This window comes from Staurois parvus, unplaced genomic scaffold, assembly GCF_062004578.1.
Source record: "Staurois parvus isolate SC_StPar_1 unplaced genomic scaffold, SC_StPar_1.0 ptg000034l, whole genome shotgun sequence".
Lineage (NCBI taxonomy): Eukaryota > Metazoa > Chordata > Amphibia > Anura > Ranidae > Staurois > Staurois parvus.
This window is the reverse complement of record NW_028317830.1, coordinates 3,845,422-3,871,648: the sequence shown is the minus strand read 5'-3', so window position 1 is coordinate 3,871,648 and position 26,227 is coordinate 3,845,422. Positions and strand designations below refer to the sequence as shown.

At 40.3% G+C, this 26,227-nt stretch overlaps 1 protein-coding gene across 1 annotated transcript in view; it reads left to right on the top strand.

Moving 5' to 3' along the window:
* Positions 1-22,597, top strand: part of LOC149470716 (uromodulin-like) — a 61,607-nt gene extending 39,010 nt beyond the window's left edge. Inside the window, exons 10-19 of the mRNA XM_089661673.1 lie at positions 3,156-3,980; positions 4,122-4,235; positions 7,604-7,806; positions 9,159-9,313; positions 10,264-10,512; positions 11,802-11,964; positions 13,005-13,080; positions 15,832-15,852; positions 18,075-18,095; positions 21,963-22,597. Of these exons, the coding sequence (XP_089517799.1) occupies positions 3,156-3,980; positions 4,122-4,235; positions 7,604-7,806; positions 9,159-9,313; positions 10,264-10,512; positions 11,802-11,964; positions 13,005-13,080; positions 15,832-15,852; positions 18,075-18,095; positions 21,963-22,027 (1,892 nt within the window). The 3' untranslated portion in view covers positions 22,028-22,597. The remainder of the gene's footprint in view (positions 1-3,155; positions 3,981-4,121; positions 4,236-7,603; positions 7,807-9,158; positions 9,314-10,263; positions 10,513-11,801; positions 11,965-13,004; positions 13,081-15,831; positions 15,853-18,074; positions 18,096-21,962) is intronic.
* Positions 22,598-26,227: the final 3,630 nt, after the last annotated feature.

Below are 26,227 nucleotides of genomic sequence, written 5' to 3'. Positions count from 1 at the left end.
ATAATACATAAGGGGGGATATGATCTCCATGTATAATACATAAGGGGGGATATGATCTCCATGTATAATACATAAGGGGGATATGATCTCCATGTATAATACATAAGGGGGGATATGATCACCATGTATAATACATAAGGGGGGATATGATCTCCATGTATAATACATAAGGGGGGATATGATCTCCATGTATAATACATAAGGGGGGATATGATCTCCATGTATAATACATAAGGGGGATATGATCTTCATGTATAATACATAAGGGGGATATGATCACCATGTATAATACATAAGGGGGATTTGATCTCCATGTATAATACATAAGGGGGGATATGATCTCCATGTATAATACATAAGGGGGGATATGATCTCCATGTATAATACATAAGGGGGGATATGATCTCCATGTATAATACATAAGGGGGGATATGATCTCCATGTATAATACATAAGGGGGATATGATCTCCATGTATAATACATAAGGGGGGATATGATCACCATGTACAATACATAAGGGGGATATGATCTCCATGTATAATACATAAGGGGGATATGATCACCATGTATAATACATAAGGGGGATATGATCTCCATGTATAATACATAAGGGGGATATGATCTCCATGTATAATACATAAGGGGGATATGATCTCCATGTACAATACATAAGGGGGGATATGATCTCCATGTATAATACATAAGGGGGGATATGATCTCTATGTATAATACATAAAGGGGGATATGATCTCCATGTATAATACATAAGGGGGGGATATGATCTCCATGTATAATACAAAAGGGGGGATATGATCACCATGTATAATACATAAGGGGGCGGATATGATCTCCATGTATAATACATAAGGGGGATATGATCTCCATGTATAATACATAAGGGGGGATATGATCTCCATGTACAATACATAAGGGGGGATATGATCTCCATGTATAATACATAAGGGGGGATATGATCTCCATGTATAATACATAAGGGGGGATATGATCTCCATGTATAATACATAAGGGGGGATATGATCTCCATGTATAATACATAAGGGGGGATATGATCTCCATGTATAATACATAAGGGGATATGATCACCATGTATAATACATAAGGGGGGATATGATCTCCATGTATAATACATAAGGGGGGATATGATCTCCATGTATAATATATAAGGGGGGATATGATCTCCATGTATAATACATAAGGGGGATATGATCTCCATGTATAATACATAAGGGGGGATATGATCTCCATGTATAATACATAAGGGGGGATATGATCTCCATGTATAATACATAAGGGGGGATATGATCTCCATGTATAATACATAAGGGGGGATATGATCTCCATGTATAATACATAAGGGGGGATATGATCTCCATGTATAATACATAAGGGGGGGATATGATCACCATGTATAATACATAAGGTGGGATATGATCTCCATGTATAATACATAAGGGGGATATGATCTCCATGTATAATACATAAGGGGTATATGATCTCCATGTATAATACAAAAGGGGGGGATATGATCTCCATGTATAATACATAAGGGGGTATATGATCTCCATGTATAATACATAAGGGGGTGATATGATCTCCATGTATAATACAAAAGGGGGGATATGATCACCATGTATAATACATAAGGGGGGGATATGTTCTCCATGTATAATACATAAGGGGGGATATGATCACCATATATAATACATAAGGGGGGATATGATCTCCATGTATAATACATAAGGGGGGATATGATCACCATGTATAATACATAAGGGGGGATATGATCTCCATGTATAATACATAAGGGGGGATATGATCTCCATGTATAATACATAAGGGGGATATGATCTCCATGTATAATACATAAGGGGGGATATGATCTCCATGTATAATACATAAGGGGGATATGATCTCTATGTATAATACATAAGGGGGATATGATCTCCATGTATAATACATAAGGGGGGATATGATCACCATGTATAATACATAAGGGGGATATGATCTCCATGTATAATACATAAGGGGTGATATGATCACCATGTATAATACATAAGGGGGGATATGATCTCCATGTATAATACATAAGGGGGATATGATCTCCATGTATAATACATAAGGGGGGATATGATCTCCATGTATAATACATAAGGGGGGATATGATCTCCATGTATAATACATAAGGGGGGATATGATCTCCATGTATAATACATAAGGGGGGATATGATCTCCATGTATAATACATAAGGGGGGATATGAACTCCATGTATAATACATAAGGGGGGATATGATCTCCATGTATAATACATAAGGGGGGATATGAACTCCATGTATAATACATAAGAGGGGGATATGATCTCCATGTATAATACATAAGGGGGATATGATCTCCATGTATAATACATAAGGGGGATATGATCTCCATGTATAATACATAAGGGGGGATATGATCTCCATGTATAATACATAAGGGGGGATATGATCTCCATGTATAATACATAAGGGGGGGGTATGATCTCCATGTATAATACATAAGGGGGGGATATGATCTCCATGTATAATACATAAGGGGGATATGATCTCCATGTATAATACATAAGGGGGATATGATCTCCATGAATAATACATAAGGGGGGATATGATCACCATGTATAATACATAAGGGGGGGATATGATCTCCATGTATAATACATAAGGGGGGATATGATCTCCATGTATAAATCCATCAGTGGTTCATATTGTGAACTTGGTGTAGTTATTCCCGCTGAGGTCATCACAGAGGACAAGGGGGCGCTCTTTACGTCTGGAGGAAAAGAAATGTAATCTCCAAACACGGAAAGGTTTCTTCACAGTAAGAGCTGTGAGAATGTGGAATAGACTCCCTCACAAGTTAGTTGTGGCCAGCTCAGTGGATTGCTGTAGGAAAGTCCTGGATGCTTTCTTGGATACACAGAATATAACTGGATATAACATTTATAGATAAAGTGGATCCAGGGAATATCCGATTGCCTCTCGGGGGATCAGGAAGGAATTTTTTCCCCTGCAGGAGCAAATTGTATCATACTTTGCTGTGTTTTTTGCCTTCCTCTGGATCCACTGTGGATATAAAATTATAACTTTTTTCTCATTTTAGGAACTTGTTCTGATTCTGACTGCCACCCAGATGCCACTTGTTCAGAATTTGGAGGATACGGGGAGTGCACATGTAAAGTGGGATTTGCTGGAGATGGAAAATCTTGTACTGATATTGATGAATGTCAGGATTATTACACCCAGAATTGTAATCATAATGGTTATGGTTACTGTGTGAACACTGCCGGATCTTACACCTGTAATTGTGACTCCGGGTTTGAGTATAAAGAAGGATTTGGCTGTGTTGATATTGATGAGTGTGCGGACAAATCTCGGAATGACTGTGATCCAGTAGCTATATGTACAAATTATAATTATGGAACCTATGACTGTACTTGTCCCTATGGATATTATGGAAATGGAAAGCACTGTGAGATCAATGAATGCCAACAAGGAACTCCATGTCACTCTAATGAAGAATGCGTTAAGACCATTGGATCCTATTCCTGTATTGACCCTTGCTCCAAGTACACCATACTCAATGACCCCTGGCGCAGTACTTCTAATACATATAATTATAATGACTGGGATGACTGGTGTCATTGTGACAATGACATGTCTGGCTGGTATCGGTTTAAAGGAACATATGACCAGCAAATCCCTGAGCACTGCGTACCACAATTGAGCTGTGGGACTACTATCCCCATTTGGATGAACGGCTCCCACCCTACAGTCAGTGACGGCATTGTGAATCGTACATTTTGTTCCAACTGGTATGATGGGTGCTGCACACAGCCCTATAATATTTCTGTGAAAATGTGTCCGGGAGGATTTTATGTGTATAAACTACAGAATACACTAGGCTGCAACTTCGCCTATTGTACAGGTAAGTACTGACACAAAGCATCATTCAGTGTGTTGTCTTCTTGTGTACAATTATATATATATATAATACAGTATGTATAATTCTTATGTGCTGTCTTTTCTTTCAGTTTATAAAACATTCTTTGTGTTCCTTCTCTTCCAGAATCCAAATATAGCTGCTCAGGGGTGGACTGCGCTCCGGATGAGGAATGTAGAATTGTGGACGGAGTTCCTGGCTGTTACTGTAAATATGGAATACAACAAGGAAATCTAACAGGTAGGTTATAAAACATGAGGATTCATTAGGAAATCTTCCCGGAGAGTGATTGGAGATATTTTCCTTTGTGGTGGTCTTTTGCAGGCCAATGTGCTTTGGTGTCAGGCTGCTCCCTCTTCTTCAGGGCTGCAGAAGCTGCATAAGATGAAATATCGGGATTCTGTCTAATTCAGGTTTTCTAAGGAGAAATTGGTGGAGAATCAAAGCTAAGAAAAATCACTCTGGTAGCAAAGTATTGGCTGCTGGAAAAATATCCACCAGTTTTCTTTAGAAAATGTGAATAAGACAGGGCACTGATTTTTCTTCCTACTCCCTGACTCATGGGGAGCAACCTGTACCCCAAAGCAGATTCGTTCATTGTTCTTGGCTACTTGGATTCTAGTTTATATGGAGGGAGGGTTTCTTTCACCTTTTGGTTCCTAGATTTCTTCCAAGGAGTCTGTGCAGGCCTTTCTTATTTTAAAAGTAGCCTATCTGTAGTCATTGGAAAACACAGAGTAGGGGGGCTCAATCACTGCCACAAAAAACCTGTTTAGGAAGAGACAAGGACTGGCTGGGACAAGGCTGCTCACTGTCCTTATGTACATGTATGGGAAAAGAAACAAAAGAGCTTTAAAGGAGAGCCAGAGCCCTATATATTGCAATGAGGGAAATGTGGTCCATATAGGAAAGTTCAAGAAGAGTCAGGCGTAACATGAAAACAATTGAATCCAATAATATCAATAGAATCCATAACGTCATAATTGAATGTCCACATATCACCAGTATAGTCCATGGAGGATAAGGCACATGTGGGTATCCATGGTTGCATGTGTGGGTGGCTCCAGTGCCCGGTGTATGTCAAGAGAAGGGAACATTTCTGGTGATGACAATGGGAATAACTCAGAGAGTAAGGAAGCCGGCGACCTCCAAAGTTCTCATACTCGGGCCGTCACACCAGAAGTGATGATTGCCGGGAGCAGATGTGATGTAAGAACCTGGCGGAACTATTCCAGAGGAACGCTGCTATGTGGGCATCAATAGGCGGAGATGTCTCCAACCTGGAACTCTGAACCAACTACTCCAATAGGGAGTCTGGGCCTCTGGTAAATAGACAATAAAGAAAATTGCCAGATAGATGTAGTGACTTTGTCAGGTCACATGACTCCTTTAAAGCTTTTATTTGGAGTCTGTGAATTCTTTTAACCCCTTTCTGCTGCCACCTCCTGGGCCTTTAATAGCTTTTAAATGCCGTTAGGTGTAGGTGGGAATTTGGGTCATGTGACCACTGTGATTGGCTGTCACAGCAGTCACATGATTGGAAAGGCCCTGATTACTAGCATGCATTGGGAGCTTTCCGGTCCCCGCCAGTGTCTGTGCTGGACGCGCGTTCTCAGCACAGAGAAGTGTTTGCATAGGGACGCATATATGTGCCACATCAGCGGGAACAGGTTAAAGGGAAACTTCCCCAGAACCCCAGTTGGGACTCGCTGGAGCTCTCCATACTCTGCTTGAGAGAATTAAAACAAATAGTTCAAATTATTTTATTATTAACAATTATTTTTATTGTAAAAAATACAGTTAGCCCAGGATAGGAATTGTTTGATCGCTATTGGAGCAAAACTATTGTGGTTTTATCACTACTGAACTGGAATATTGTAGTGCCTTAGAATGCTGGGGGTGATCCCTACTGTGGAGGAAGATTGCGGTTTGTCTACTTTGGAGGAGTGAAGTCATCATCTCTGATATGTGTGATTAGCAAGCTATGAAAGAATTGAACAGATTATGGAAGAAAACTACATAGTAGCCTGTACTAGTCTGGTGTCTTTGGTAGGATGATTAGGCGCACTTCCTGATTTTGACAAATAATTTAAAAAATGCTATTTTAAAATAAACATGTTCTGACTTATAATGGTCTAATATTGTAAACGTTCCATTTCTTCATATCAGTGTCTTTGGTGAGCCCATTAGATTCCAGGTTCAGGCTGTACTGAGAACATCGCTTTTTTGTCCAAATCAGCACTAATTCATATCCTCTCTAAGCCACTCCCCCAGCCATTCTTCTTCTCAATGCCAAATCCTTAGTGGCCAATAAAGGCTGTGTCATTTTAAAGTTGAATAATAAGGGGTGGGGCATATCACTCAGAGGGGTCGGAGCTTAGTGGTGGCTTAGGCAGATCCTCCATAAATCCAGGGTTTTGAGTCCAATTTGAGGTATAATAAATGTTCTTCCATGTCCTCTGCCTGCACTCTAGCAGCATTGTTACCAGGTTCAGCTTAATCCAAGAACTTGATTTTTCCATTTTTCAGATTGATAGAGTTATGAATTAAAAATTGGGAATGTGCATGTCCCCTCTACCCAAAGATACTGGATACTATGGCCATGGCTGAATAGCCCTGATGGATGTATTTCAGCTCTAAGAAGGTTCTTCTAGAAGAAATATCCATATAAAATGTCCACCCCTCCCCCCTTCTTAAAAATCAGTTTTTGTGTTAATGGAGACCATTATTCTTTGCAGTACTGGTCTCCTAAGATTTGCAAAAAAGTGTTCCATATGGCGCTTTCCTGCTGGAATAGGGTAGCTAATACATTTCTACCCCCCTCTTCAGTGTACAGTCAAAGGGTCTTTTTAAACTGATACAATCCCAACCCTCCATTCACAAATTTACTAAAAGCAGCCAACACACTTAAAGGATACATTCACCTTTGTAAAAAAAAATAAAATATAGGTAAATGCATGTCTTTTTGTAGGTTAAAAAAGTGAATTTATTATTCTTTAACATTTCAGCCTGAAAGGCATTGCACCCGTGATGATCAGATTGTGGGTGCAATGCCTGGATCCTGCAGACTCTCCCACTATACTGTCTGCTCATACATCATACGGGCAGACTGTTCCTGAATGACAGGAAGGATCAATGAACTACCTAGAGTGCTCACCAGCTCCCGCGTAGTTCACTGAAGACTACAAGCCATCAGCCTCAGAGGCTGACAGTAGTTGTAGTTCTTCCATTCACAGAACTCTGTGAATGAATGAAGCAGCTTGGTGGGCGGAGCCCCATGCACCTGCGTTTTTCTTGTTTTTTTTTTCAAATGGTGACAGCAAATTTAAGGAGAAGATCCCCAGGTTGCTGTCACAGGGATGCAGTGGATTGGGGTGAATGGGAATATGTAACATGTTCCACCCTAAAAACGGTTGGAACATGGGTTGGAACATGTAACGTCCCCAAAGGTGAACTTATGCTTTAAGTAATTCTTTGTGAGTGAAGCAGATGAGTTAGTTTGATGACAAAGTAGATCTTGTATTATATTATATTATATTTAATATACAGAATAGTTTATATTATACTGACAATATATATCAATACATTTTTTCTTTCTACCTATATAGATGTCCGTATACCACAAGTCACCTGTGGCCTGGGGAATATAGAAGTGAGGTTCAGCAAATGTCTCCTGGAGCAGCGGGGATATAACACATCATCCATCCATCTGAGAGACAATTCCTGCCAAGGAATCATTGAAAGAAGTGATAAAAGTTACACCACTTTCATCACACGGCCATCAGTTGGTAGTTGTGGGGGATCCATTGGGGTACGTAGATGTCTACTGCCATGTTATCTGATGTTGGGTTCATGAAATGTTTGCATCACCATTGTCCCCATTTGTTTGATCCAAGTCTTCTCACTCCCCGTCACCAGTGACTGGGCATTTGATCTTTATAAACAAATGTCCAGTTTTGGAATGAAAAAATGGTCATCACCGCATCCGTATATCACCTTCTCTAAGTGCATTCAATAAGTTGTGTTCAATATACAGATCATTCATACAGAAGTCAGTTCATAAAAATGTTTTTTTTTTCACTGGACTTCTTTATCAATGGACTTTGAGAAATGACATGAGGACATGGAATGAACCTGTTACTATTCACACTAAGTACATGAATGGGTATGCTACTTTTATGTACATTTTTTAATTGCTTCATGAATATATATGATGGAATTAAATAATTTTAACGCGTTGGATATGGAATCATACATTATCTTATCTGTATTTCAAGAGAAAACACAAATAGAAATGAATAAAAATAAAGGATGTACCTGATATGTGTCAAATATACAGCAGACTTCCTGTAGTGATCTGATAGCAGAAAACCACTAAGGGGGGATTTAGATAAAGCAAGTAAACCCGGGATATTCACCTACCCATCATCCCTTCTTCCCATTCTCTGTCTAATCAAAGGCTACATACCAGTGAATACTAATGTCAAGTAAAAATCCTCAATTGATGGATCTGAATGTGCGGTGAGAAGGTTTGATGCTGAGTATCTTCTTGCAGGCTTGTCTGCTTTCCAATCAGAATCAATAAAATGATTTGTAAATCACAAATGTGTAGAACAGATCGGGGTCAGCAGCTGTAACTATGTAACTGAGCCCTGGATTCCCCCTTGAAGAACAAGAGACCCAAATGAGCAGTAAAAGGTGACTCAGTCCAGGCGTTAGATGATCTCTATGGTGGAAGATACCAGGGGTGGACTAACCATTTGGAAACTCGGGCACTGCCCGAGGGCCCGGATTCAGTAGGGGGCCCCATGAGATGCCCCTGGTACCTTTTTCAAAGGCTTTTTTGAGTTTGGGCAAGGACACGGGGCCCCATGATCCCCTATTGCCCGGGAGCCCCATGAGTTGTCAGTCCACCCCTGGATGATACAACAGGGACAGACAGAGAGTGATCAGTAAACCAATCATTGGTCACTTTATTGGTGGTCTGACTTATTTGGTTGCCTTGCTTTGATTAAAATGGCAGCTCACAGCGTGCGTCAGACTGCAGAGGAAATGAGCCGGATACATGACTACATGACAATAACATACAATAAGTCCTATATAAAAGAAAATATTTTTTCCTGGAATTGTTCATTAATTTTTACTGTAAATGTTATTTTTCAGAACGATGGAACTGATATCACATATACAAACACCGTATACCTAACACCAAAATCTGACGGAGTGATTATTAGAGATGAGTACCCCATTGACTTCCATTGCTCTTATCCATCAGACATGGAGATCCACCTTCTAACCGCTATCAGCAGCTACGTAGTGTGAGTCACTTTCCTTGTTACCTTTCCTAGATACAGGCGTAGTGCTGAATGGAGAAAATGGAAGTCCGGCACCAACACTTTGGAATAAAATAGTTACAAATTTTATTTGTAATCCATCAAATCAATAAAAGAATCTATAATATAAAAAGATTAACGTGTTTCTGCCCCTTCTGGGCCTTAGTCATTATAATTATTACAACTAAGGCCCAGAAGGGGCAGAAACTGATTCATCTTTTTATATTATGGATTCTTTTATTGACTTGATGGATTACAAATAAAATCTGTAACAATTTTTTTCCAAAGTGTGTCGGTGACGGACTTCCATTTTCTCCATGCTTATCTATGACAAGCACAGTGTATGTCCTGGCATAGACCAAGTACCCTTCCCTATGAATACGGTGTAAGGGTTTGTAACACCACAATCATTTCTTATCCAAGTAGTGCTAAATGAGCCATTTGGTGTCCAGTCCTGTAGAAATGTATTTCTTATGTTTATATATCGCCAACATATTTCAGAGTGCTGTATACATCAGGCTCCACTTTATACATCAGATTTACAGTCAATCTACCAGTCACACAGGCAGACATATACTGAATCTCGGGATGATGTGATAAAATACAAACTAATATGTTATTGAACATTGTAAATCAGTTGGAGGGAACTGGTCCTGTCATATCAGTACATACAAACTCCATTTGTCCGGTGCCCCTGGTTTGTCACCAAACTGCCTTAGGCTGGGAAGCTGCAGATGTAGAATGAGCCGAAAATTAGTACCAATATAAAGATTAGGCTATACATCCTGACTTATCTTCAATTCTCCATGTGGCTTTTGTCCTTCCAAGTCAGTGGTGCCTCCCGGAGACCAGACTAAGGTCTGTCATTGCTGGGCTCATGTCATGTCTATATGTTTTTTGCTTGTTATTTTAATAATGACTATATTCTGTTACAGCGGGGTTCCTATCAATATCGCTGGAACAGCAAATTTCACAATTACGATGGGTCTCTTCCAAGATTCCAGCTACACCACCCCATATACTGACTCCCAGGTGTGGCTGGACTCCTCCTCCATGCTATATGTTGGTGTCATTGTAACTGGAGCTACGGCTTCATCGCCATTTGTGCTCGTCATGAAAAACTGCTACGCCTCTCCAACAGCTGACAGCTCCTACGGCCCCCGATATGATATCCTGATAAACCAGTAAGTTCATTACATGTGTTGTATATTATTGGTATCAAGCCATAGTAAGCTTTGTCATTTTATCCTTTTCCAAGAATTGCCAAATAAAAACAGTGCACCCAATCAGATCTGCAGCTAGGAAAATATGAATACTCCATTGCAGGAATGGACAAACCCCAGGAAAACCCATATTCCTCAGATACAGCCGAGTAATGAGGATCACAGGAGCCCCGTCATTTTATTGGGGACATGGTTGGATGCTTCTCCCTGCCCTTCACTTGATTTATGTGATAGCAATACTTGGGGTGACAATATACAGAGGAACAGTTGGTTTTCCTGTTGGGTAGATGAAGTGTTGAAGAATGACGATGGAGGAACAGTAGAGTGTAGGTACGGGTGGGAAATGTTACCAAACTTACAAGGCAAGGTCTAATCAAAGATCATGAGGAATGTAAAGCTACCCGGTTTATAAAAACCTGATCTGGGTTTTGGGGAGACCTTTCTAAGAGACTCTCCTGAAAGCTCTGTAGATTTTAAGGAATGTTTATTATCATCTTAGCAAGAGACTGGCATGCTTTCCCACCCTTCACCCATGGGGAGTACAGAGCTGAATGCCGGGGGTGCTGGGCTTCTATATGTTGTGTGTGAGTTTGGAGGAGGACACACTGTTGATATGAAAGAAACTCACAAACAACAGATACAAACCCAGAACAGAAGACATTCAGCTTTGTACCCCCCATGGGCGATGGGTGGGGAAGCATGCCAATCCCTTACTAAGATGATAATCAAAATCCTTAAAATCTAAAGTACTTTAATGTTCAATAGGTTTTTATTAAGGGTTTCAAGATACATCCATCACAAATACAAAGGATCCACAATTGGAGCAAGTGATGGTAACACACATAGGCTGGTAATAGGATCTGCAATACACTTGTACAAGAAAGGAGCATTGAGGCACCTTAACACTGGCTGCATGATTTTATTAAAGTCTTGTTACTTTTTTCAAGTTGCTTTTATGTCTTTGTGTCTAAAACTCAAAGCATAAAACAAGGGAAAGGACAGGTTGGAAATGATTTTGTCTTTTTTTCCATAATGAATGGGCCTCCTGTTTGCTCACCAAACCGACTCTAGAATTTACCTGTCAGGCATTGGTGTCAGAATCTAATCAATGGTGGAAAAAAACCCAAATGACCTTTCAGATCAGGAAAACTGCTACAGGAAAGAGAATATTAATGAATGGGGATTACTCACCTTTATTGCTTGATATGGTTGAAAATATTCTGATCCTTGTCTGATGATATCACTTTTAGATGTCCCAACAAGAATGACCCAACACTGTCTGTGGCAGAAAATGGAGTGTCCCTTAAAGGTCGCTTTTCACTTCAAGTGTTTAAATTCCTGGGAGGATTCAGTCAGATTTACTTACACTGTCAGGTCGGCTTGTGTGACACCTCCAACTCCTACTGCGCAGCTGTGAGTATTGATTGCTAATGTACATTTCTATATTCTAAGGTTGGGAATTCAGAAAAATAGATGAATTCCAAGTCAAAACTGATACATGTGAAATGTTTCTTTTGAAAAGGAATTTTGTTAATCTGTTTGGCTAGTCTTGTGGTTTAAGAACTCCTGCCACACTGCACAGCCAGAAATATAACTTCACTGTTTCCTGTTTCAGTAACTTTCTTTGTCACCTGCCTGCTAATTGGACAATGAGTTATCATAGAGATGATGATGGTTGATTATCTAATGAGCAGGCTAGAGATAGAGATGGGAGCAGGAGCCTGAAATCTGAAGAACAAAGTAGGAGCGGCGCCCTCTATAGGTGTAGTGTGGTAGAAGGGTGGGAATCACAAATCAGACTGGAAAGGACTTACATGTTATTTTGGCAGGTTAAAGATTTTACTATAATAACTATAAATTTACAATTTTAAATTTCTTGGAATGTTTATTACATAATAGTTTATTAATTTTTATTATATACTAGTTAATGACTTCATAATAAGTCGGCACATTATGTATTTATTACAATTTAAAGTATTTCCTATTTGTAAAAATGAATTGATAATAATCATTTTTATTGCATTAATTTTTTCCCCCTTAAAAAGATTCTTGAGCAATATACATAATTAACTAACTGATATAACTGATAGCTATTGGCTATAGAATCCACTCGCTGCCTGCTGTCATTCACAAGCAGATAGCCTGATGGGGATCTAGTGTTTCAGCTTTCCCATCAGGCTCCTCCCACTGTAACATCATTAGATGTCAGGAGGCTGCTGGCTGGGGACATTTTGTGGAATTCCCTGTAAAATAAATTATGGATCTTTTTTTTCACAAAGTTGGAAAACACAATTTATATTGATGAGCTTAGAAACAGTAACATTTTACTTCATTTAGAAGAGTAATCTCTTTTCTATGCATATAGTAATACGAAACTAATTAGGGCGACAAACAGAACATCTCTATCATTGTTTCTGGGTAACAATTTGATGACTCTTTATTTTTGGTTTTAGAGTTGTCCGGCTATGAGATCTGCTTCGGTGGACAATAATGTGAAAAATATAACTATTGGACCCATATACCAGAAAGGTAAGATTTATTTTTATAAAGACTGTTTTTGGAAATATGTGATGTCTCCTATACTGTACATGTGACTGTCAATATCTACTTCTAGTTCACAAAACATTTGTATAACAATGCTTAGCATGGGAAGGTGTTAGTCGTATGGTACAGGACACAGGATCTTTAGTTGTTGCACTGGGTATTATGCATCTGTCTTCAGGTGATTGGATGCCAGTAAAAAAGAGATCATCAATGCTGAGTTCTGCAATGGACGATCAGCATCACCCCTTTGTCTCTCATCACTTTGGCCTGTCCTTGGTACCTCTGGATTTTCACAATGGAACTGCATATTCCAGCCCTGTACACATCCACATCTCTGGAGTGGAAAGCTGGCAAGTGAACATTCTCAGTCTTTAGAAAGACTATTTTGCTTGGTGCAAATTAAGGAAATTTCTTCTAAGAAATACTCCAAGGGACTCATCCTGCCCTTCTGCCAGTCTGGTCTGAATCAGCATATGGCTTTGAGCACTAAAAAGGGGAAATGTCAGCCTTGGCTGTATTGTTTCATAAACCATTGGCTTCTCATTCACTATTTAAGGCTTTTGTACAAGTTGTCTCACACATTTCACTTTGCACACTCCACTGTTTCTCCACAAGGTCTTAATCTGGTTATTTTAGCTCTTCAGAAGCTGCCCTTTTGGAACTACTAGGGATATTTTTCTTATCCTGACTTCATTTACAAGGTGGCCATTCTTGTTATTATCACCTCTATGTGGAGGGTCTCTGAGACAGCAGCCTTAGCCTGTGAGGAGCCCTTCCAACTGTTGTACAAGGACAAGACTTTCTCAAAGCCTCCTTCTTCCTTGAGGTGGTTTCTTCGCTACACCTCCCCCAGTACATTGTCATTTCTTCCTTATGACCTGCACTGACATTCCTCTCCACTGCCTTGATATGATATTCACTATGAAAGTTTACTTCTTAGCTGGTGCCTCTTTTATGCAATTTGCTCCTCTTTTTGTGCTTCCTAAGGGTTCCCAAAGGGGAATTTCTGCTTCAGATTCCACCATTGCTACGCGGATTAGACACGTCATCACCTGAGTTTATGGTCTAAATGATAGGACTCCTCCCTTCCCTTTTAAAGCAAACTCTACCAAACCTGTTAGTGCTTCATGGGCTTTTCAGCATCAGCCACTTGGTCTTCCATTCACGTTTGATTAAGATTTACCAGGTGGGTATTAAGGCCTCCTCTAATGGTGATTTCAGCCATAGGTGCTACAATCAGCTTTCTGACTCTGTTAATAAAAGAAAAGATGTGGCACTCCTAAACCCACAAAATAAACATTTTGTGAATGGAGAAAGAATGACTGAAAAAGAGGACCTGACTTGTGCACTATGGACCAAGCAGAAATGGAGGACATCTGGCAAGTCAAGGGTTAACATGTCCCACAGCACCTCTCCACATGGATCAGGAAAGATCCAAACACATCAAGCAGCATAAAAGAAAAGCAAGGGTGAAGGAAGATGTCAGTATTTTACAACTTCCATAGAAAAGAAATATAATATCCTCTTACATTGTAACAAATGATGATGATGGGCGCTCCGTAGTGCAGTGACACGGTCACAGTGGGAGATAACAACGCTGGATGCAGTGTATAGACAAAGCCTGAACTGACAAGCTGATAGAGCATAGCATAGCACAGAGAGTCAGTACACGGGCCCACCGACGGGAGTGGGCGGGGCTATGGCAGCAATCTGCTATATGTTATTCTATATTGTATCAGCCAATCAGTTTAGACTTTGTCTTTACACTGCATCCATTATTATCTCCCTCTGTGCCTGTGTCTCTGTACTACGGAGTGCCAATCATCATTGGTCACAATGCGGATATTCTGCTTCCTTTCTAGTACAGTTGCCAGATACAACATCTTCCTGTGCCATTGCTTCTCTTTGATGCTCTGCGTCTGTTGAGCCTTACGTTTGGATGTCCTAATGACTGAAGATTCTGTGTCCTGTACTGTATGACTAACAAAGTGGAATGTTTGATTTACCAGTAAAATCTATGTACAGGAGATCCCCCTCCCCCCATCTGATCTCCCTATTGCCTGCTACAAAACTGAAACTATCAGTTCCAGTGGGAGGAGTTAAAAAGGAGGATGTCACTGCGTACACCACTTTTTTGTCCAATCATCTGAAAGTAGCTGCATAATAGCCAATGTAATGAATAAGAATCCTCTATCTCATATTTCACTCCAAGAAAGATTTTACTGGTATGTCAAATATACTTTTATTTTCCCTCCTCTTATAATTATTATAAACGGAATAGTTTGGTATTTTTATTACTTTACAGCCCACACATTTTAATTCATTTTTTCTTACTTTACTATCTTACTTACCAAACTTCCCGGTTTTTACATTAAATATGATTTATAATTATAGAAAGGCAATCAACGGACTAAAGAAATGGCTAAAATGTGAAAATAACTTGTTAAAGGTTTATATAGAAGTGATGTCACACTATTCTGTTTTTTTCTTTGATGTCTTTTCCTTTATTTGTAGTAAATTGGATATAATACTTCGGCTTCATATCAGTAGCTGATACAACCTGATATACTAGAAGTAATCGATAAAAAATGTATTTTATATGTACAGTAAACCTTTAGAATTCTAAAAATCAAAGCAAAAATTAAGGTAATAATTAAGTTAATAATAAAAAACAATAAAACGTTTATAATAATAAAAATGAAGTTAATAATATTTGTATCTTTATTTTACCTCCAGCCGCTGTGTCGTCTGTTGGAGGTGAGTTTGACTTTTTTATAATCAGCTGCAATTTAATCACAATGCATCACACATGAAGGAAGAATATAATAGAATTAACTAGGTGTTCTCTCATTGGTTGCTGGTAAAAGAATAAGGGGGATTTTAGAAACACAGAAATTTCCTTAAATATTATTGTTTAATGGAAGTGAGTTTGTATTGATATTAGTAGTTCTGAGCACAGCAGCTTTGAGAGCCAATCCAGGCTCCACTGTAGTTAGCACGTCTGCCTAGCAGCACCAGGGTTGTTGGTTTGAATCCCAGCCTCAGCACCACCTGCCTGGAGTTTGTATGTTCTCCCTGTGCCTGCATGGGTTTCCTCTAGGTTCCTCTAGGTAGGTTTTCTCCCACACTCCAAAGACAATTGGCCCTAGTATGTGTGCAATCTGTAATATAATATGTATGAATGTGAGTTAGGGACCTTAGATTGTAATTCCTTGAGGGTTAGGGAATGATGTGGATCTAATATAAATACTGCTCAAAAAAATGAAAGGAAGACTTTGAAAGCACATCAGATCTCAATGGGGGGGATCCTGCTGGATCTCTATACTGACATGGATGGGGTAATGTGCTAGGAACATAAGGACACCCATCATTTGATGGAAATGAAAATGATTGACCTACAGAGGAATGAATTCAAAGACACCCGAAAATCAAAGTGAAGAAATGATGCAGCAGGCGAGTCCAGTTTGCTGAAATGTCATTGCAGTAACTTAGAATGGTCCTCAGTAGTCTGTGTGGCCCCCACGTGCTTGTATGCATGCCTGACAATGTCGGAGCATGCTTCTAATGAGACCACGGACGGTGTCCTGAGGGATTTCCTCCCAGATCTGGACCAGGGCATCACTGAGCTCCCGGACAGCCAAGGTGCAACCTGGCGGCGTCGGATGGACCGAAACATGACATCCCAGAGGTGTTCTATTGGATTTAGGTCAGGTGAGCGTGTGGGCCATTCAGTGGTATCAATTCCTTCATCCTACAGGAACTGCCTGCATACTCTCAGCACATGAGGCCGGGCATTTTCGTGTACCAGAAGGAACCCAGGACCCACTGCACCAACGTAGGGTCTGACAATGGGTCCAAGAATTTCATCCCGATACCTAATGGCAGTCAGGGTGCCATTGTCTAGCCTGTAGAGGTCTGTGTGTCCCTCCATGGATATGCCTCCCCAGACCATCACTGACCCACCACCAAAATGGTCATACTAAACGATGTTACAGGCAGCACAACGTTCTCCGCGGCTTCTCCAGACCCTTTCATGTCTGTCACATGTGCTCAGGGTGAACCTGCTCTCATCTGTGAAAAGCACAGGGTGCCAGTGGCAGACCTGCCAATTCTGGTGTTCAATGGCAAATGCCAATTGAGCTCTATGGTGCCGGGCAGTGAGCACAGGGCCACTAGAGCACGTTGGACCCTCAGGTAACCCTCAGGAAGTCTGTTTCTGATTGTTTGGTCAGAGACATTCACACCAGTGGCTTGCTTGAGGTAATTTTTTAGGGCTTTATCAGTGCTCGTCCTGTTCCTCCTTGCACAAAGGAGCAGATACCGGTCCTGTTGATGGGTTAAGGACCTTCTACAGCCCTGTCCAGCTCTTCTAGAGTAACTGCCTGTCTCCTGGAATCTCCTCCATGCTCTTGAGACTGTGCTGGGAGACACAGCAAACCTTCTGGCAATGGCACGTATTGATGTGCCATCCTGGAGGAGTTGGGCTGCCTGTGCAACCTCTGTAGGGTCCAGGTATGGCCTCATACTACCAGTAGTGACACTGACCCTAACCAAATGCAAAACTAGTGAAAAACAGTCAGAAAAGATGAGCAGAGAAAACAATGTCAGTGGCCTCCTTCTGTAAAACCATTCCTGTTTTGGGGGTCTTCTCATTGTTGCCCATCTAGTGCACCTGTTGTTCATTTCATTAACACCAAAGCAGCTGAAACTGATGAACAACCCCCTCTGCTACTTACCTGACCAGATCAATATCCCAGGAGTGTCATTGACTTGATGCTAGACTCTGATTATAAAGTTTTCCTTTCCATTTTTTGAGCAGGGTTTATATATATATAGCACATGTAAATTGACAACGCTGTATAATTACCAATAATAAAATGTAAAAAAATTATATATATATATAAAACAGAACAAACGTGATAAATAACAGTTTTGCTATGAAAAAAACAATCTGATTTGTGTTTGTATTCTATTTCCAGCTGCTCTGTCTTCTGATGGAGGTAAGAAAGGAAAGTAATTATTATAATCAATTGCATTTTAGTCATAGTGGATCACATTTGGTTAGCTGCCAGAGTAACACATTGGGATAAAAAGGTCTCAATAAATAATCTGAGTCCCAGGGAAGGTGTGTCCATTCAAACATTCAGTGAAGTTAGGTGGGATTTCAGAAATGTGAGGGTCTTCATCTGTATAGAGGGATCGGGGTTGTCCCTCCTATCATACAAGGTAGGAGTCTTAGAATAATTATAATGTGAGCTCTGTGCCTATGGAAAATACAAGATGCTGATTGGTGGGTACAGCTGCTGGATTTCCTTTCCTGATAAGGGAGGTGGAGATACTACAGAGATATTCCAGAGGTGGAGCGCTGTTTGCTCTAAACAAATATACTCTCAGTAAAAATAATAAATGTAAACCCACACTGGTGAACAATGATTCCTTGCATAGCAAATAAATAGCTTGTGCTCATAGTATAAATAATCACACAAATCCTCATTATAAAATATACGTCTCAGAATATCCATGAGCAAATGTGCTGCCGCTAGAGATGTGCACAACGGAAAAATCTGTCTATTTCAGATTCATTTTTTAAATTCATAATTTAATTTTGTCATCATCATTATGTTAGAGTGATTCATTTTCTGAATGTGTTTCGTATATTCTGATTCCTGTCATATATTCAGATTTGTTTAATATATTTGAAGTTTGTTTCAAAAATTCGGATTAGTTTTGTATATTTGGATTAATTTCATATATTCAAATTCGACTAGTCCACCCCATAAAGTGAAATAGAATAAGCTGATTGGACGATTTCCCAAAAAACAAATGGAACAAAATTAATTTCAGTTTTATTTGTTATGTTCATTCATTATAAAGAGAAATGGAATGATATGATTGGACGATAGCGGAAAAAAAACAATGGAAAAAAAATTGATTTTTGGATTAATGTTATGCTCATTTGTTACAAAGAGAAATGGAATGAGCTGACTGGACAATTTTCAAAAGAACAAATGGAACAAAATTAATTTTGGATTCACTCATTATATTATGATTCAGAGATTCTGATAGATTCACCTCCAACCAACCCAAACACAATACGTGGGAATTCTCATCTTATTTCTAATAATGAAAAATGTTAATGCAAAATAAAAACAAAATGGAACCGGAAGAATGAATGGAACACAAATAATTTTGGATTCATTCATTATGTTGTTACGTTATTTCGGATGCTTCAAATATTAATAAAAGGCCCAAACTATCGCGTCATGTCATCCAAATGAAATGAATGAAGACAAATTAATTCATTGTTTCATTATAATTTATTTTGGATTTGTTACTATTGTGATTCGGAGATTCATATACATCCAAATATCCGAATAACAAACATTTTGTCCAAATTTTGATTTGTAATAATAACAAATCACACGTCTAGCTATCATTAAAAGTGCAAACCAAAAACATGCTTCTTAATATGATGCTCTCAATAAAATGTCTGTGTAAACATTGAAACGTTCAGTGCCAAGTCTGTAATATTTCATAGTTCCTTGTGCTCCAACCAGAATCCAGTGACCACAGTGATCAGTGCCTAACCACATACAGCTTGTGGAAAACTCACTCACAGGATTTCCCATGACCCCTTATATCCTAACAAAGGTCTCCATGTACTTTTTTTCTATTTCTGCTGTTCTTTAAGATCTCCTCCTTTAATCTCCTGCCTTAGAGACAGTTTCCTCCACTCCTCATTCCATCACCAAAAATATAGGGGACACCCAGATAATATAACACCCTTTTATTTCATAAACTGCAACTAGTGTTGGGCTTGATGAACGGCGAGGACTTCAGTGGGCTGTTCACCCGCCGTGCCCCACAATGCACTGTGCCCTGACAGTGCATTGTGATTGGCCAAAGCAACACACCTGACCACAGGGGATATCAGCGGTGTAAATAGCACTGTTTTATTTAATGAACCACAACATGCACAACTTGCGCCCTTACATTCTGCATAGATATGTACACCCCATACATGTACGATGCACTATTGGCCCTGATTCAAGATGGCTGTGTGCTCCGTAGGCCGGAATCCTGATCACTGAAGACATCCTTTAAATGAAACGCAATGGGCGGAGCTATGCCCCAGACATCATTTAAGGTCTGTGGAGCACACAGCTATCTTGGATTGGGGCCAGTAGTGGAGGCATACATCTGTGAGCAGAATGTAAGGGTGCAATTTGTGCAATAAATAAAACAGTGTTATTTACACCACTGATATCGCCCTGTTCCTTAGATCAGTGTTTCTCAACCTTTTTTCAGTCAAGGCACCCTTTAAAATATGGAGAGCGTTGAGGCGCCCCATTCTAAAATGTGAAAAACTATTCTAATAGTTTTATATAATGCAGCAACATATACACATGTAGGACACCCAACATTGGAGGGGATTTATTCTTCCAAAGCAAATACACTTTTGCACCCTGGTACTGACTAGTATTCCAGTGTTTCTCTTCTCCCTCACTGAGCTAATGTGACCCCAGCACTGATGGAGAGGGGTGGGGGAGGGTCAAGCAAGGATGCTGTGCAGGCAGGTGACATCCTTCTTATCAACTGATGATGTCATTGGTTGTCAGGAAGCTGGCGGCTAGAAGGTCGTAATGGTGCACAATGAAAACCTGGGGCTTTGTGTAACTAAAAGTCAGGCTTGTTCCATCCGCTGGCTTGTAAACAAGTTTTGGGCAATTTTTAGACATTTTTCCAAGACACCCCTGAGGAAACCTCAAGGCACCCCAGTGTACCTGGGCACCCTGGTTGAGAAAGGCTGCTTTAGATACACCATGCATTGCTCCCGTTTGAGAGACTTCAGACTAGGCATTTAAAGGAACAACCAACATGAAGTAGTGCAAAACATACAGAAACAGTTCTTTTTATACCAGATTCACAAACATCCCTGTACAAAGGTTCTCTAAGTGGCAATTGGGTAAGAATACCTGAGTAGTATCAAGTCCACGGTCCTTTGAGGCACAAGTCCATTAAGGTGAACAATCCACAAGTGGAAGCAAGTATCCTTAACTTGTTGATGCCAACAGTATGCATATATGTGGCCTCTGGGCTGGTGGTCCTTAAAGCCGAGAGGCTGCATATATGCGTACCAGAATGTACACACAGCTGTGGCGAGAGCGAGCACCCTGCATGTTCCCGGCACGGTTATTGGCAGCTAACGGAAAGCTACCGATCTCTACTGGCAATTGGGAGCTTTCCGATCATGTGACTGCTGTGACAACGTGGTCTCATGATCAGAAATAAAACCCTTAAAGGGCCAGGAAACAGTTGCCAAGGGGTTAAAGTCCATGTCTGTCAATAATCCATAGAGGCAAAAAGTTTGTAGCTGGCAGTTAAGAAAGAGTCCATAACGTCCTTAGGCTTCCAGCCCCTCAGGGAACGCCGGACATCCCCCACCCCGTCCCCTGGAGGGAGACACAGTTTAGCAGGATAAAAGCCGATATCTTGGCAATGACTTAGCAAGAGCTCTCAGGGGCACAGAAGAGCTCTTATTTTTATGGGCTGACCTGCAGGGTGAGGTGGATCTCAGAATTGTGGCAGGAAGACGTGGCCAGCAATATTAACCCCTTCCTCTCAGATCCATCCACTTAGCAGGTCACCCCAGAACACACATAAACATTGTAACAGTTTTAGTTGAAAATCAACAAACTCGGCCCAGATAGTTACAGAACATGAATCAGCACAGAGAAAAAAAACTAACTGGATCACCTGCACTTTCATTTGAATAGTTGGGTTTGGTATACACAGAAGATCATTGCAGAGTTCCCGGATGCTGTCTATTTTTTTTTAATGAACATTTTGTTTTCTTTGTCTTCCAGGCACTGCTGTACCAACTGCAAAGCTTTTCATCTCCGCCATTGTTTTCCTGTTCCTGTTGTACTAGTGTTATACTGACCCATCCGTGTGAATTGGTGTCAGATTTGTAGATCAGTGACACCACACACATTCTGGAAGGGTCTATATATCATCAAAGCAAAGCATGATCCTCTACTGCAGACAAAGCCTGGATAAGATAGTAAATATCAGAACTACTACAGTCCGAGTTCCCAGCATTTTGATTAAATTTTATATAACTTAAAACATGAACATATTAATAAATGTGTGGGAAGTTTGCTGACCAACATAGTCAGTGGACGGAAAAAAGACAAAGGCAGGTCACATAAATAGGTGATATACTGTGTCTGGGTTAAGGGGAATATTTTTGATGGTGTTTTATGTGATCATTTTCTATACCTGATTACCAAAACTAAACACTATTAGCTTGGGATAATAACAAATATTATGGAAATGCTTTTCAATGAAAGCCCTCTGATTCCTCCTGTATTGAATTGTATTGTAATTGTACTGTCTCCTTTATGTTGTAAAGCGTTGTGTAAAATGGTGGCACTATATAAATCCTTTATAATAATAATAATAAATATCATTCAGATATAATAAATAGCATTTAAAAAGATTTTTGATGGTTTCTTTTTTTATAAAGTTATACTATGGGTTCCCCCCAGATAACTGATTTATACTGATAGGACAAAAAAAAAAGAACAACTAGTGAGGACCTCAAGGTTTGGTAGACATTGGTGAAATCTTGGTCCAACTTAATGAGGTCTGGAGCCTCAGTTTGAGTGTGCTGCCTGAGTATGTTGTCATAATAGGAGCAGTCAGGTATCCATTGGCGACAATAGTTAACCATAAGAGAAGAAGTCACGAGGTACGTGACGTAACGCGTAGGCAAAACGTAGACGCTACTTCCGGTATCCGGAGTGTCGCACTTCCGGTGTGGGATGCCATTTTCCTGGTTATCAGGAAGTTACTATCAGAGGTTGCAGTTTACCCATAGAGGGACGCATTGAGACTGTACAACCGAATGTAAGTCACCTTTTGTTGCTATTTATGAATAAACCCTACTGATTGGAAATACTACACAATGGAGGATCTGTTTTTTCACTCACTATCTTTGTGAGAGAGAGCTTGCAGACAACCGTTGGTGAGGAACCTGGGAGGCATAGCAGTGAAGGAGTGGAGGAGGCCTGATAGGAGGAATATCAGGAAGGTGCCAAAACCAGGAATCTTGAGGATCCAGGGTGATCCTAAAGGCTTGTGGGCCCCTTGGGGTCGCAGGAAGGAGGTGAGCAGGCATTGCAGCCGAAGTGGATAGAAGTGTGTTGGTTCACGAGTGGCACTATCTACATACACTATGCATGGTTATAAAGAACACTTTGAATAGATGGATGTCAATAGGAATATTGGACATTGAATGAAGTTGAAGTGGCACCGTCACCCGTTATTTATTTATTTATTTATTGTTTGAAGTGACACTATCACTAAATATTTTTTGATTTATGATCTTATTTTTAATAGAGTGTTACTTAGTGGTATAAGAGCACTGAGAAGATCACAGCACTTGTCACATATATTATTATTATATATTATATTATTAATGGTTTTGTTTCATTTATGTTTAAGCGCTACACTAATTCATATAGAATAGTTAACCATAGCATGAAAGGAGAGCATTTCCTGTTTCGTTTTCGGAAGGCCCATAATGCCTTTGATCCTTGACTGTCTCACCATTCTGGTGCCTTGTGACAGAGAGAAACCCAAGTAATCCACCGTAGTTTGACAATATTGAATCTTGTGCTTTGTCACCTTGTGTCCCTCTGTACCCAGAAAGTCTAACAAAAATATACTGTCCTGCCTACAAGCCTCCCTGTTGGGTGAACAAAATAAGTCATCCACGTACTGGAGCAATGTGGAACCATGGCGGGTGGCCAACCCTTTAAGGATTCTTGGAGGGCCAGAGAATCCATGTAGCCTTGCAGCTATCTGGCCCAGGCTAACTGTTTGCCAGTCAGAGTGAAACTTAGCAGTAGTTGTGTCTCTTCATCAACTGGGACGGAAAAAATCATTGCTTAAATCGATCACAGTATAACACTGTGTATTGTGTGGAATGGAGGTAATCAATGCGGGCACATCTGAGACAATGGGTGCCATCCTCCTCTTCCCCTATTTCTGTTGCTACTGTTATTGATTGTTATTATGTTGTACCCCTAAAAGTGTGCTTTGTTGGTAGATTTGCGGGATCTCAAAACATCCAGCGGCATCCTTCTCCAGCATTCATTCTTCAAATATATTTGCATCCAACTCTGTCCATTTTGAAACAAGTGTCTTATTAACAGCAATATTTCAGGTCTGATTCCTGCCATCAATGTTTGAATATACAGTATATAGTGCCCATTTCTGTACTATTCAGATCCTTCCCAGGTTTTTCCTTCCAGACTTTTCTAAATCTTTTTCCATACTCTGTCACTGTATCTTTTGGTCCATGTTTACAAGTGACAGCAGTTGCTAAAAATGTTCTACTCTTCCATATTTGCTCCATCTCGGCTGTCACCTCCTCCCACACCTCTGTCTGAGTGTCTTCCTTCAACCAGTTATGAGTGGAGGCCGGGGTTCCAGGATCAACTAGAATATTTATGGTAGGCACCTTTGTCCAGTCACCATGAGTCCATGTCATATCAACAAAATTCTGTCAATTATTATGGTCATGTCCTGTTGTGAGCACTGTCTGCCTCGTGTGGTTCTCTTTAAATAGTGTATGCAGCAGTTGGAGTCTTTCTGGGATCTGAACTTCATATTACATTTAGGGTCCTCTGGAAACCACAGGAAAGCTTCCTTAGCTCCCAAACACAGTCCACTTATCATGTCCATATGAACCTTATCATTAGACCTATCTCTAGGAAAGGGACTATTGCTTTTCATCCCCAGGGACCACTTGGCAATATTCTCTATGAAAGGGACCTCATAATAACCATCCCATAACAATCCCCTTATCACATACTCCTTACAAGTTAACCTAGACAATTCAGGATTTTCTTTTTTTTTTCCTCATAGCAATATTACTTAACACTTTATGCGGAGGGGAACGTTGGGCAGAGGTCCCCTACCATGGACTATACCCATCTTGAAGAAAAACAGCTGTTAGGCAAAGCACTGATTATTATGGTGTCTGCACTTATTCTCTGCACCGGAGCGGCTGTATAGAACTCATGCAGAGCGCCAACAAAACCTCTCAACAGTTCAGGAGTTAGCACTTACCAGCACAGACATTGCTAGAACCAGGGGCGGACTGACAACTCATGGGGCCCCCGTTCAATAGGGGATCATGGGGCCCCTGTGTCCTTGCCCAAACTCAAAAAAAGCCTATGAAAAAGGTACCAGGGGCATCCCATGGGGCCCCCTACTGACCCCGGGAACTCGGGCAGTGCCCGAGTTTCCAAATGGTCAGTCCTCCCCTGGCTAGAACCCTATCCTGTTACTTTTCCAGTAACACAAATATTCTACAACACAGTTCCTAACATGCAGCAAGTAAGCACTTATATTTCTAAAATGGCAAAAACAAAAGAGGACTCCTATGAATTCAAAATATTATTATTACTGCCTAGGCAATTTTTCCCCAGAGGTTCCAAACCTCTGACAATTTCCTTGAAGGATCCAAACCTCAAACAGTCCCTGTGAGACCCAGCAGTCTAAAATGGTTAATTTGGCTACTATGTACCCGGGTTTCAAAGGGGTATGATCAAGGTATAGTCTAAGACTTATTGCTCAGCTTACCTGATTGGCCGCTCCTTTGTCCCAAATTCTGACACCAAATTGATAGGATCAATTTCTGTCTGTCTGTCTGTCTGTCTGTCTGTCTGTAGCCCGACCTGTTCTCGCTTATCTCTACCTCTGGTCGGGAGAATTAAAGTTCCAGACATAGAAGTGTAAAAGCTGTATTTCTAAAAGTTTAATACACAACAAGAGATGATATACAGAACTCAACAGCCGTTGCCTAATCCGGATAACCAATGAAACATCACATTCTTATCAGTATAGATGCGCGAGAAGCAGAAACTGCAATAATAGGGGGGCGTCATATACGGTCCATTTACAGAGAAACAAAAGTAATTCCTGAGAAACAAAAATTGATCCGTTACATGGAAGCTGTTACATATCTGAAATAGAGGCAATGTACAAAATGAATTTCAGTTTAAAGATATATCTCCTTACATATACTAAAGTAAACATACAGATGCTGTGAAATCAA